The following is a 13,413-nucleotide window of genomic DNA, read 5'->3' as shown; positions in this document are numbered from 1 at the left end:
CTCTCCTAACTTGTCAGCTGCTAGGATTTGCTACTGGAATCAGTATCTGAGCATCCATTCAGCAGCTGTAACCCTCTGGACTACTATATTTCAAGGTGCTATCTGGTTTCTAAGGCAGGTGTAGCCCTGAGCTTATCAAAGGCTGGACTCCTTTAAGTAGGAGCTAACAGCATCTACACATAGCCTGGCTTATTTAACACACTGTGTTACCTCTCAGCAAGAGGTCACTTCTAAAAAGAAAATATAAATAATACTTTGTCATTAATATAGAAATGGCACTAGAGCTCAGAAATGCTCCACACCATGTCCCACATGGGCTTTGCACACAAATCGAGGCCTGAAGGCTTCAGGCAGGAGGGACAAAGGAGACAATCAAGCTGATGTGAACACAGAGGAAAGTAGGGAAGGAACTTCTCCACATTACCACTTTTGTGTGTTTGTCAAAGCTTAAAAAAAAAAAAAAAATAAAGTCCATGAGAATTTGGAGTCTCTGATAAGCTCCGCTTCTCCATCTGGGATCATCTGGACAGGTCTAGTCACTGATTTGGCTTCTCTCCAAGGGATGAGATCCAGCACCTGAAGGATAAAGAAGACTAAGGAACATTGCATCTAGAATATTGCATACAGTTTTGAGGCCCCCAGAAGGAGAGACTGACTGGAGTGAGTTCAGCAGAGGCAAGACGCTCAGGAGGGCTGGAGCACACTGCCTTGTGAAGAGGCTAAGGGATTTGGGCTGCTCAGCCTGCAGAAGAGGAAGCTTCAGGGGCAGCTTTGCAATACACATGGAGGTTCTCACAACGATGGAACCACATTCTTCACAGACATGCATTTTGGACAAGAGGTAAGGAGCTTCAGCTGAAACATGAGATGTTCAGACTGGATATAAGGACAATCTTTTCACCATGCTGGCAGTCAAGCACAGGAACAAGAGCCCAGAAAGAGATTGCATTCTGTGTCCCTGAGGGTTATCATTTCCTGACTGGATAAACTTGGTCTAAGCTGACAAACTGAGTAACTTGGTCTGATCTCAGAGCTGACCCTGCTTTGAGCAGGAGGTCTGATGATGGCCTGAGGTCCCTTCCAACCTTAAGCTACCCTGTGATTCTTTGAACACCCTTAAAACAGCTCAGGCAAGGCAGGTAAGGAATATCCCTTGTGCATGTCCACAGCAGACGTTCCTACAGCGATTCCAAGATTTTCATTCTTTTTGTTTTTAAAACCTTCACCTTGTCCTTCCTCTCAGCACAGTGGCCTTGCTGGCTTAGGCAACTCACCACAGCTGCCATGACCAGCACAGTGTCTCCCTCCAATGGGGGCCTGGTACTAGCAGTTGCTTTTTCCCCTCCTCATGAAGGATGAGTATGAAAGCTTTTATAGGCTTAGATAGTAAACTGTAATCTTCTATTCCACTAGCTATGACCAAAATGGGCACAGGCAACAAGAGAATAACACTTTGGTGTTATGCCAAGGATGGAATAACCTTTATGGCTGCAGGTGTGTAAGTAGCTGGCAGCATTCCATACACTAAGACAGAAAATTAGCAAGTAATCAAAAAAAAGCACCCGTATTACCTGTGGCCTTTGTGGTCGTCATAAGTTTCTGGGAGTTCAGAGTGGAACTGGGGAAGAGCATTCCAGCCTCCTCCTCCTGAGGATAGTTGTGCCGCAGGAATGATGTTGCCTCGTAGCACACCTCCCTCTCGACCTGTACCTCTCCAATACCTTGACAGTGCAGGTAAGTATCCAGCTCAGGTGTTCCATCCCAGGAACTACAGCCTCCTGTGCGGGTCCCTTGGTGCTCTGTCGGTACAATCAGCTCACAGTCCCTGTCTTCAGGAATTATGGGAATGCGTTGACTCAGGTCACATACACCCTTACAGCAGTTTGGCAAGGTGTCCTCAGGAAGTGTGTACTGCACATTCACTGCATAGTCTTCTGTATAGCAGCCACCACCTCCACTGCCACTGTTGCTACTACAGGCTACCTGCTTCTCTTCATAGAAGCAGCAGGGCAACCCCTCATATTTTCCCCCATCTGTCCTGTGTAAGTGGTCTGAGTTAATACTGTACAAGCCCGGGGTGTTCCCTGACTGTGGTTCAATTCCTTGGCCACACGTCCCCCAGAGTGGAGAGCTAAGGAAGAGTGCACCACAGTCAGCTGTCCCACTGCCAGGCTCCAGGGCAGAGTGCTGGAATTCAAAGCAGCACGCGCACGCTTGCTCCGTGATCGACCCTGCTATCTCTGGATTCTTCCAGTTCCTTTTAACATCCAAGGCAGCACCAGGAGCGGCCTCAGGTCCTCCCTCTGAGGTAGTGCCATTTGGATCCCTGTGCTCTAGTGAGGAATTACTGCTATAGTTCATGTCCATGCTGCAGTTAGACAGTTGGTCCCCTGAGGAAGAAGCTGGCACGGGCCGGCAGTCAGCACCCACCACACCGGGACCGTGAGCAGGAAGCTCGTCCTGGTGAGGACCCTCCAAGAGAACAATTGCACCCCTGTTTGCAGCACCAACCTCACCCACTCGGCAAGGGCTCTTACTGCGGTAAACGTACGGGTCATAGTCACTGCTCAAGGAGCTGCGAAAGGTGGAGCAGCTCCCATAAACCCCTTGGTTGCTGACCTCCGTGCAGTCAACCATGGAATCACTAGAGGAGCAGTGGCACTGACCAGAACTGCTGCTGCTGCTGTCGCTCCCAGGGCAGTCAGCCAAATACCCACTGCACACAGAACGATGGCCGTGGTAGCAGCTAAAGCTGGAGGTACTGCCGCTCTCCAGGCGGGACGAGGGCATCACGTGTACCACGGGAGGGAAAAGCATGCTGCCACCAGGCTGAAAGGCACGGGAAGGACCCTTTGAGGAAATGCCAGCAGGAAGCTGTCCATCTTGCTCAGGGTAGCTAAGGCCTTGGAAGTAGTAGTGCTGATACATAGTCTCGTATCGGGAAAAGCACGCCGCTTTGGAAAAGTTGCGCCCGCCGAACTTGGGTCTTCGGAAGTTGTGAGCTGGAGAGTAAGCCCTATGTTCCAGGCTACAGTGATGTGTGTTCAAAGCATGGTCCAAATGGATAGGCTGATAACTTCGAATATAGGCTGGGGATGGGGCTTGGTAGAGGCTCTGCTCACCGTGTCGCTCCACTGTCAGCACAGTGATGGGGTTTCCGTGCGGGTCCATGCTGGTCCGAGTGGGATACGCCGTGATCTGGTTTGTTCTGTGCACTCGGCCTGGGTAATGGACAGGCAGAATCACCCTCTGCTGCCTGCTGCGTGCTGGGTTCATGGACTCCAGACAGATGGGACTTGCATTTCCCTTCTTCTGCTCTGAATGACAAATGAGAATGGAGAAGTAGAACTAGCAGGGAATAAAAATACTTGATGCAAGAAAGAAGGATATTTTGTTCTGAATGTCATTACATTATGCACCAGTTTTTTACACAGAAGGAAAAATAACAAGTCAAGAGCAGCTGCCTGGAAGCCTTTGAAACACATAAATATCTTTGCTTAAAAAGCAAAAGAAGTCAAGTTATTTCAGATACTGTTCTCATATATATAAAACCTTCTGCTTACAAAGTATTCCTGGTCTTGCAGAGGCTGAAAGAGGCTGGAAGTCATCGCTCAAGTTTTCACTTTAAGCATTGTTTTACATCAATGTGTATTAACAGAAAACTTTAAGAGAGAAGTGAAAGGGAGAGAGGGTAAGGGAAAATATTCCATGTTACAGCGCCATGGGAAGATAAAACCTCACACATTGTCTTTTCTGTATAATTCCCAAGGGAAAACATACCCTCTGCTCCACATGTCCTTGTGCCTCATGCTCTCACCAAGGGAGCACGGGCTGGGACCTGCCCCCAGGGTGCACAGCCATGCACAAACTCCACACCCAGGGCTGTGCTACAGTAACGACCAGAGCTCTATGGAGTCTCACAGGCACAATTTTTGTTTCATCTTAGAACCACAGAACCATCAAGTCTGGAGGAGACCTCTCAGATCATTGGGTCCAACCATTAACCTGCCACTAAGCCACATGGTAAGCTGTTCTGTCAGAAGTGAACAACACCCTGGAGTGTCCACACTGCAGCACTTACCTATGATGTTGTGGCGGCAGTGTGGGCAGGTGTGGTGCTGCAGCAGCCAAGGGTCCACACACTTCTTGTGAAACCGGTGAGTGCAAGGAATCACACGCAGTTCCTGCAGGAACAACGGAAGGAATGTGAAAATACTTCTTCCCAATGAGGAATTTTTTGCAGCTTGTTCCTAGTTTTTTTGACCTGCTCCTAAATGGGTCGATTCCTAGTCTTGAAGTGGTAAGAAGGAGAATGCCATCAACACAGCCAAGGGTACAACGGCTAGTGATCACCTGTCTCTAAAAGAACAGTCTGCAGGAACGTTTGAACTTCATGAAGATATGCTACATTTCATTAGGACACTTTTTGCTGTGAGTCCCTATGACCCAACACCTTGAAGGAGCCCATCATTAAAGCTTTCCTTAATACAATAAACTTTGAAAAAATCCAAGAGTAAATATGTACTTTGCCTACAACTATTGGCAAAGACAGGCTGAGAAAGTTGGGGCTGTTCAGCCTGGAGAAGAGAAGGTTGTGTGGGGATCCCATAGCAACCTTCCAGGATCTGAAGGAAGCTGGAGAGGGACTCTTTGTTAGGAACTGTAGTGCTAGGACAAGGAGTAATGGGTATAAAATGAAAAAGGGGAAATTTAGGATAGATATTAGAAAGAAGTTTTTTCCTGTAAGATGGTGAGACACTGGCACAGGTTGCCCAGGGAGGCTTTGACTGACCCAGCCCTGGCAATATTCACAGCCAGATTGGCTAAAGCCTTGAGCAACCTGCTCTGGTGGGAGGTGTCCCTGGCCCAGGGCAGGGGGTTGGGACTAGATGATCTCTAAGGTCCATTCCAAACCCTTAACATACTTATGATACTTTGACTCTAAGGAGCCCATTTTCTATTTCACCCTTTCATTGCTTCCTCTGGGTAGAACTGTCCCAGTTCTCCCACAGAGCTTGCATGCACCATCACCTTAGCACACAGCCTCTCACAAATACTCTGAGACAAATGCTGAGACAACCCTCAGTTCTTTATGAGCTGTTCTTGTAGTGACTTGCAGGATGAGACCCCTCACCTCTCACTCTGTAGGATGGGTGAAAACCTTTCAGATATCTTTGGAGCTGCAAATGCAGCTGAGGCTGAGTTGGCTGCTCAGTGCAGTCAGACTGACAAGCAGCACGTCCTCACTACACAGAGCACCCAACAGTCAGCCACGAACTGCAGTGCTGAAACAAACCAGCTCCATTCTCAGCCCATGCTGAAGAAACCATTTATGCTTTACCTCCCCATCAATGTACTTCTCCAAGCAGATGGCACAGTCAGAGGTGGAGCTGCTACTGAGTGTGTCCAGTGCTCCGCAGTTACTTTCCCGGTGTCCCTTACTTTTGGACTTAAACTTCCTGGTCTCCATTTTCTCCAGTGCTTGCACTGCAAGTCTGTTCATGGAACTCTACATCAGAAGAAAGAAAACAAAAAGGAAAAAGGGAAAAAAAGGCAATGCTGCTGTGTAAGGAACTAGAGTGCAGTAGGAGAGAAACACCACCATAATGTATCTTATGAACCATGCCAGGCCCAACTGATGCATAATTTAATGGATTAAACAGAGAGGGCTAATCAGAATTGGTATCAGAAGCCTCATGAAAAGAATGAGTTCTCACATGCAGTAGTGGGAACGATAAGCTACTTTGAATTCAAACAGGGTAAACGTGCTGACAAATGGGATACACTGGAGCTGCTCAATTGACAGGCAGCAACTATTCAAGCCTACATATAAAACTTGGCCAGGAACTTTTTTTGACCTGCCAGTATTGACTGTTACGTCCCAATATGTTATCCTATTGAAAAAAGCTGCAAATTATCTTCAATCCTGATATCCTCTCTGCAACACAGCAACAAGAGCTTGGACTGCTGAAGAAGTACACCAGTGCTACCTTTGAAAAACCAGAAAGGTTCTTTCCTCCCAATGGCTAAATGAACTGCTTCTGTCCTCTTTTCATATCAGGATTTAACTGAATGAACACCATGGGGCAGTGTAAATCTCCTTTAAAGCCATTCCAAGTTCTACATGCATGGGTAAAACCTCTTCCACAAAATGTCAGTGTTAGGTATTTCCAAAAGTTGTGAGCAAGGACAAATAAGAGAAGGTAACTTTCAGCATTCAGTGAATATCCCATTACTGCCCTTACCTGACTACGTCGCTGTTTGAGTTTGATCTTGACAAGAAGAATGAGGCAAACAAGGGACACAACCACAAAGAAGGCCAGGAAAATTCCCATATCGAAGTATTCGGTGGGTTGCTTAAAAAAGTTAAAACAAAAATATTATTTTTCTTTCCTTTCGATCACACTCAAATCTATTGTTTCTTTCTCTCCTCTTTATTTCTCAGTGGTGACTATCAAACCACACAGTCACAACAGCACAAGTCAAAGCACACACAGTTCTGCTCATTAACTGGGATTCTGTGAGACAAAACTTGGGTTTCACATGCCACTGCAGGTGAGGGGAATACACAGAGTGCCAATCAGGAGATGTCAGATTTACAGTCTCTGAGCCACAAACTCAGGTTTTTTAACAGAGTGAATCACATCCACACAAATTTCTATGATTTATTGGGTTGCCTGTGCACTTAAGAGACTGAAAAATCAACATCTGAATTGACAGCACATGGCTCACTTCAATACATTTTTTAAGAGAAAGACTCCATGAAAACCCCACGACACCACTGTGGTAACCAGGACATGGGTGACCTCGAGCTTTGTTCTTCTTCTGTAAACTACATGTAGAGAGTGTTAGGAAAAAAAAACAACCTAGAAAAACTATTTTATATTGCAATTACAACTATTGGGTATCAAATAATCCATGTTTAAAATACCACACAGAACTATTAGTTAACACAGGGCAGACCATCTTACAAAGATGAACCACCAGGAAGTGTGCAATAATTAAGTTACTTAATTAAGAAAAACTTCTCTTAGGTAATTTTTTTAGCCATTTATACACTCAAAAGAATCCTTATGCAAGACAGCAGACGCCACATTGTGGATCCCATGCTTACATCAAGTGTAGCTGCAGTTGCTCAGTTTATTTAGGGCAAGAGAATTTGACACATACTAATGCACATGGGGAGCAGCAAAACATCTCCACCCTCAGTGCAATGAGCACCATGACACCCCGAGAAAGGCTGTGAAAATCTCACCCGTGGGGGGCGATGCTGGATCCTGGCTCGTGCCACCTTCTGCTTGTTAACTATGTTCATCAGCTTGACAGCATCAGCACCCTTCACATACACCACTGGTCTCTTCAGAGGGTCCTCTGAGCCCTGGTTCAGCTAGGACAAAAACAAAATCATCTGCTCAGAAGGTATGTTTCAGGAAAACCACCTTTCTTCTGGACAATGGAGAGCAGAGGGAAGGAATATGAATGTGGAATTGATTCGAGCACCAACTGCTCTCTTCTAGCATAGACCTTCAGTTAAGTATTCCAGAGAGTTAAATCTGAATTAAACTTTTTACTTAAGCTGCCTTTTCTTTTTTACCTGACAAAACTAATATTAAGGATAAGCAAATGCTATTTCTGAACAGCAGTTTGAACTTCATTGCATTATGTACCAGCACATGTTAGTACTGTGATAAGTTAAACCTCAGAATGAAGAAGGATAAAAATCTGCACGTTCCCAGAAAAATTGTCCTTGCCATATTTTATCAATCTTTTTATTTCAGCTTTGTAGTCACATTATTCACATACAAGTTTCTCCAGCTTTCTGAGCAATCTCATATCAGAGTCCTGTCGTTCAGGCTCTTTGTACCTAGCCAATTTAGTGAAGTCTGTAATTTCTGCTGTTTAACTCAACAAATTCATTCAAAGCTCCTTTGGTTCTAGCAGCCACTAGACCTACTGATTGCAGGATGGGGGGCTCAAAGACTAAAGCATGTGAGTAGATCACTTGGTTCACTCTGAAACTTCCTTCCAGGTCCACCTAGGTTTTGTCAAAAAGGACATATCATAGAAGCTGAAAATAATGTGGGGGAAGGCACACCACGAACCCAAACTCCTGCTCACAGTGGGGTCACCTATGACATCAGACCAAGGCTGCTTAGGGCTTTATCCAGTCAGAGGCTGAAAACCTTCAAGTACAGAGAATGCATAAGTTCTCTGGCCAACAAATCCAGAACAACAATCTGCTAAGTTACACACCAGGAAGGCTAATAACAAGGCAAGAGAATTGTTCTGCTGCAAAATGCCACCAACATGATAAATTCAAACAGCTTACTCTGACTCACCAGAAAAATGCTAGCAGAGAGGCTGGTTGACACAAAACAAGCAGTGAACTAATAACCAGATGGAAATGGTGCAGGGGGAAGGAATGAGATGACAGGAATGTGAGCAAATAGAACAAGAGGAGCTTATGGCTGAAATACCATATCTACATCACTGACATCTACCTGTTACATCTGGCTAAACCATGCAGAAATTGCCAACTGACTGGTCTATCATCCTGATTACAGGGTGATGACTCTACCTGAGCTGACCTGATGATCGTGACAGATTCTACTGAAGCTTTTTCAAACTGATTCTTCCCAATATTTGACAGGTCTTCTGAGAACCCTGATCACACCATTTTAAGGCAGGTGTTTTTGGAAGAGCTGAAAACTAGCTGAAGTATCCAGGGATCCTATGTGCCTACAAGGCTCACTGGGCTATGGCCAAATCCACTCACTGTCCTGACATTCCCAGACACATACTCTCTCTCAAGACTTCTTGCCCAAGAAAGAATTCACCTGGTACCTCAGGTGCTTTTGCACACTGCCAGACTCTTGCTAAACATGATCCTCTGGGTGCTATTACTCCTCTTCAAATATGCAAAAGTAAAACGCAGAAACAAATCAGACTTCCTGGAGCACTTCTAAAAACAAAAGTGTCGTTCTTAATCTACAGCAGAAGATACTCAGATCAATGGAAATAAACCCCACAAAATCTGTCGGCAAAGCCCTTTCATTTGGTAACAATTCTGCTACCAAATTGTCTGAGGACAATTCTTCTCCTGCTTCCTATTTCTGTTCAAGGATTGCCTTTCACAATACTCCTTCCTTTCACAGCACTCTACTGCTTGCTAACAAGCAAACCTGGGAAAGCTTCCTAAACAGCTTCCTCTCAGTGCCTTAGGATACTTCCATTCAAACCAAGGATACTCCAGGTTAACTCATGCCACTTTTTCCTCCATTGTTATCCACCTGTCATTGCTTTCCACAATTCTGTTATGAGTGCCAGAACAGTCTTTATATTAGAGATAAATTAATTAGCACCCCTGATGTTGAGGGTTCTGAAGACTTTGGTTGAGAATCAAAATCCACAAAAAACAAATGTCCAGAGCAGCATGAGAACAGAGTCAATCAACTAACTCTGAAGAGTCAAGCTAGGCCTAGTCATTCCTCTCCTGTTTGTGAGTTTTGCACAGCACAGGCTACTGCTCTGTCATCTAACAGAGCCTACTTTGTCAGCTCCTGCTCTAAGCCACTGATCTCCTTCCATTCTAGTGGTACACCCAAATTTTTCCAACATCCACTAGACTAGTTTCCCAGCTACTGGAGACAGTTGCACTCAGTTTCTGATTTAGAATCAGGGAAGGATACTGTTGCTGGCAGAGGGAAAAGAGCAAGAGACAGTAACTCAGCTTCACAAGTTCAGAGCAGGGTGGCTGAAAGCAGCCAGAAGCTGTAATAGAGAAGATAAAGTGGGAAAAGATGGATGGCTGAAAGCAGCCAGAAGCTGTAATACAGAGGAAAAAGTGGGAAAAGATGGGTCACATCTTTGTGAAGATATTTTTCCATGTAGAAAAGGGGGAAAAACCTCCCTGAGAATGCTTTCAAGCTCAAGGCTGTAGTCTTGATGCATGTTCAGAGCAGAGTCCTCAAACATCCACTGCACAGGATCTGCATTCCCTGGGCAGCAGATGCTCATTTCAGAATCTAAGGCAGCTTTTCTAAGGTGAATACTGATGATCTCTCTTTTCCTCCAAGAGAATCTAAGGCAGCTTTTCTAAGGTGAACACGATGATCTCTCTTTTCCTCCAAGTAATTCAGGCTGCACTTATAAACCTCCAGCTTCACCTGTTTCTGCTGTAGCAGAAACAGCAGTTTTTTTGTTCCAAGCCAAAACCAGAACTGAACCAAACACAGACTATTTTTGTGCTTGTGTTTCTTCACTTAAGGAACTCTGAATTGGCTGGAAGGATCTTGAAGAATTTCACAGAGTTATTACCTCACCCACTTCAAATGTAAAGGTGGGAGTTACACAGAGACCCAAAAAAAGAAGAAACACCCTATTTGTCCACAAAATACATAGGTAAAAATCATCAGCTGTGAACGAGAAAGAAATGGTTAAAAGTTTTGAAAGAAACTTGCTTAGAACCAGGTTTGAAAGTCATTTTGCAATCTCAAAAACAGCAGCTGTTCACCAATGCTATTGATCACAGGCTAGATAGGGCCAAACATCCTGTGCTTTGGCTGCTGGGCAAAGAAAACCTCCTTGATTAGATAATGGGCCACAAAAAATTTGCCTCCGTGCTCCTTCAAAACCTCAATCCCAGACCTGGATTCTGATTCTAGTGAAAGCTAGAAGAAAAAAAAATGAAAAAAATCTGTCTCTCCAAACTTTTTCCTTTCTACCAGATTCCCAACACCTACATTGCTTCCTGCCTGACAGAAGATGAGCAGGAAAACCACAGCATCATGTTAGCTAGGCTCCCTTCTCCATACCTGATCAATGGCATCTGGGTTTTCAGAAACATCAAAGATGACGGCTGTGGCTCCTCGCTGCACTGCTCGTTTTGCCTGCAATAAGAAAGACAGCATCCTCAGTCCCACCCCAAAAGGTGACTTCTTACCTCAAAAATGACTCCCTCTCCTCATCTCCAGATAGCAAACTTAACATTTTGTGTTTCTGTGTAGTTAAAACAAAGGACAGAGTAATTACAAACACAGGAGTTCCTGAACCAGCATGGAATGTAGTTAAACTTCACTAAAACTTCTACAGTCTCTCTGCTCCTTCCTTCTCAAACTCCTCCTTTGCTAGGAATTCAAATGTGATTTAGACTCTCTAAAGACTTTAAACACGAGAGCTTAAAAATTAAATGATGTTCCTTCAATTCAAATGTGATTTAGACTCTCTAAAGACTTTCAACACGAGAACTTAAAAATTAAATGATGTTCTTTTTCCTCAATGTGCCATTAAAAATCATCTTCCCTGTGACTTGGGGTGGAGACAAGCTTGCTGAAAATAAAAGTGGACCAGGTTCTTTACACTTCTCCAGTGTCACTCTCACAGTCGTGACAAACTAGCAGAAGCCAGTCATGTGATTTAGACTCTCTAAAGACTTTCAACACGAGAACTTAAAAATTAAATGATGTTCTTTTTCCTCAATGTGCCATTAAAAATCATCTTCCCTGTGACTTGGGGTGGAGACAAGCTTGCTGAAAATAAAAGTGGACCAGGTTCTTTACACTTCTCCAGTGTCACTCTCACAGTCGTGACAAACTAGCAGAAGCCAGTCCTTGCCCGAAGTGCCTCAGAGAATACTTTTTCTGACCATCAGAGGTCAGAACTGCTGCATACACTTCCTACACAGATAAGATCAGACACAGTCAGTGCACAGCTTTTCACCAAACAGTCCAAACATGGAGGCAGCAACAGCACAGAGGATTGGAACATACTAAAATCCTCTGGGACAGAGAAAAGTGTTCTAACCACCAAGGCTACCACAGGGTTTTAGCCAGTTTCTGCCACTGGGTCTCTGTACATTCTGTTCAAATGCTGCTTGGGGCTCCACAGGAACTTTTCAAACTCTTACTGCCTTTATGGATGCAGAATGCAAACAACTCTTTCTCCCAGTGATGACAGCTCTCAGTGTCACAGTACTAAACAAGAAGGTCCTTCACAGAGAGTAGCAGAACCTGAACTTACATCGATATAGAGAAGACACATACGAAAGAGAAAAATTATGAAACATCACTCAGCATTTTCCAGGCAGAACATTGGCCAGGACAGAGCTGCTAGTCTGAACACCTACAGGTCTCTTTCTTTGCTCTATTCTTACATTTTGTTTCTATTTTAAATCAACAAAGCCCATCAGACAGCACAGGAGGGAAACCAGAGGCTCCCAAGCAGGAGCTTCTCCTCAGCCCACCAGGTATTTGTCCCCTCTGAAGTCAGCAGACTTGGTTAATCACCAAGGGCTGTTGGGGAGGAAGAGTTAAAAGGCATCTACCACCTCTTTTCTGTGGCAGTGCCCCGAGGTGAGGGTTTCCCTAGGAGCAGTCCTTATAGGTCTTTTCTGTGGCAGTGCCCCGAGGTGAGGGCTCATCCAGGTTTCCCTAGGAGCAGCCCTTACAGGTCCACAGTGTTCACTGAACTCTTCAGGCCATTTAGGCTGGTTTTCAGAATGGTCAGTCCATAAGCAAGGTACTTTTAAAGAGATTTTGCAGATTGGTGCCAGTAAGAACTCCTTAATTACGTGAACACACTGAACGAACAGTACACAGCGCAGAAATTCATTAAGTTTCCACCACCAGATGTTAAGAGATGAAAAGTACCGAGTTCAAGAATCATGCTGGGGAAGAGCAGCAAACAGGGCGACCTGTCTGCTCCTCCTGTGACCTGCAGAGCTGCTTCCCTCTCTGGACACCTGTAACTGCAGACTGCCCTCAGCCCCGCGGCTCTCAGAGCCACTCCGTGCTGCCCGCAGGGCTCTGGGGGTTCTTGGGGCTCTACAGTCCCTGAGGCTCTGGGAGCTCTGCAGGCTCTGGAGATTCTTGGGGCTCTACAGTCTCTGAGGCTCTGGGAGCTCTGGGGGCTCTGCAGGCTCTGGGGGTTATTGGGGCTCTACAGTCCCTGAGGCTCTGGGGGCTCCACAGGCTCTGCAGTCTTTGGGGGCTCTACAGTCCTGGGAGGCTCTGGGGGTTTTATAGTCTTTGGGGCTCTGGGAGCTCTGCAGGCTCTGGGGGCTGTGAGGGGCTCTGTCGCGGCTCTCAGAGCCACTCCGTGCTGCCCGCAGGGCTCTGGGGGTTCTTGGGGCTCTACAGTCCCTGAGGCTCTGGGAGCTCTGGGGGCTCTACAGGCTGAGGGCTCTGCAGGCTCTGGAGATTCTTGGGGCTCTACAGTCTCTGAGGCTCTGGGAGCTCTGGGGGCTCTACGGGTTATTGGGGCTCTACAGTCCCTGAGGCTCTGGGGGCTCCACAGGCTCTGCAGTCTTTGGGGGCTCCAAAGGCTCTGGGGGCTCTACAGTCTTCGGGGGCTCTGGGAGCTCTGGAGGCTCTGAGACTCTACAGTCCCTGGAGGCTCCGGGAGCTCTGCAGGCTC

The 13,413-nt window shown here is 45.8% G+C and overlaps 1 protein-coding gene across 1 annotated transcript in view; it reads right to left on the bottom strand.

The window, feature by feature from the left end:
* Window positions 1-532: 532 nt before the first annotated feature.
* The window catches only part of ZNRF3 (zinc and ring finger 3), a 27,550-nt gene continuing 14,669 nt past the window's right edge, over window positions 533-13,413 (bottom strand). The window contains exons 2-8 of the mRNA XM_009080624.1: window positions 10,815-10,889; window positions 7,256-7,387; window positions 6,246-6,356; window positions 5,342-5,509; window positions 4,082-4,184; window positions 1,572-3,317; window positions 533-576 (exon numbers count right to left, since the gene is read on the bottom strand). Of these exons, the coding sequence (XP_009078872.1) occupies window positions 533-576; window positions 1,572-3,317; window positions 4,082-4,184; window positions 5,342-5,509; window positions 6,246-6,356; window positions 7,256-7,387; window positions 10,815-10,889 (2,379 nt within the window). The remainder of the gene's footprint in view (window positions 577-1,571; window positions 3,318-4,081; window positions 4,185-5,341; window positions 5,510-6,245; window positions 6,357-7,255; window positions 7,388-10,814; window positions 10,890-13,413) is intronic.

This window comes from Acanthisitta chloris, unplaced genomic scaffold, assembly GCF_000695815.1.
Source record: "Acanthisitta chloris isolate BGI_N310 unplaced genomic scaffold, ASM69581v1 scaffold6198, whole genome shotgun sequence".
NCBI classification, from domain to species: domain Eukaryota; kingdom Metazoa; phylum Chordata; class Aves; order Passeriformes; family Acanthisittidae; genus Acanthisitta; species Acanthisitta chloris.
The sequence above is the reverse complement of the archived record's forward strand: the minus strand, read 5'-3'. Positions and strand labels throughout refer to the sequence as shown.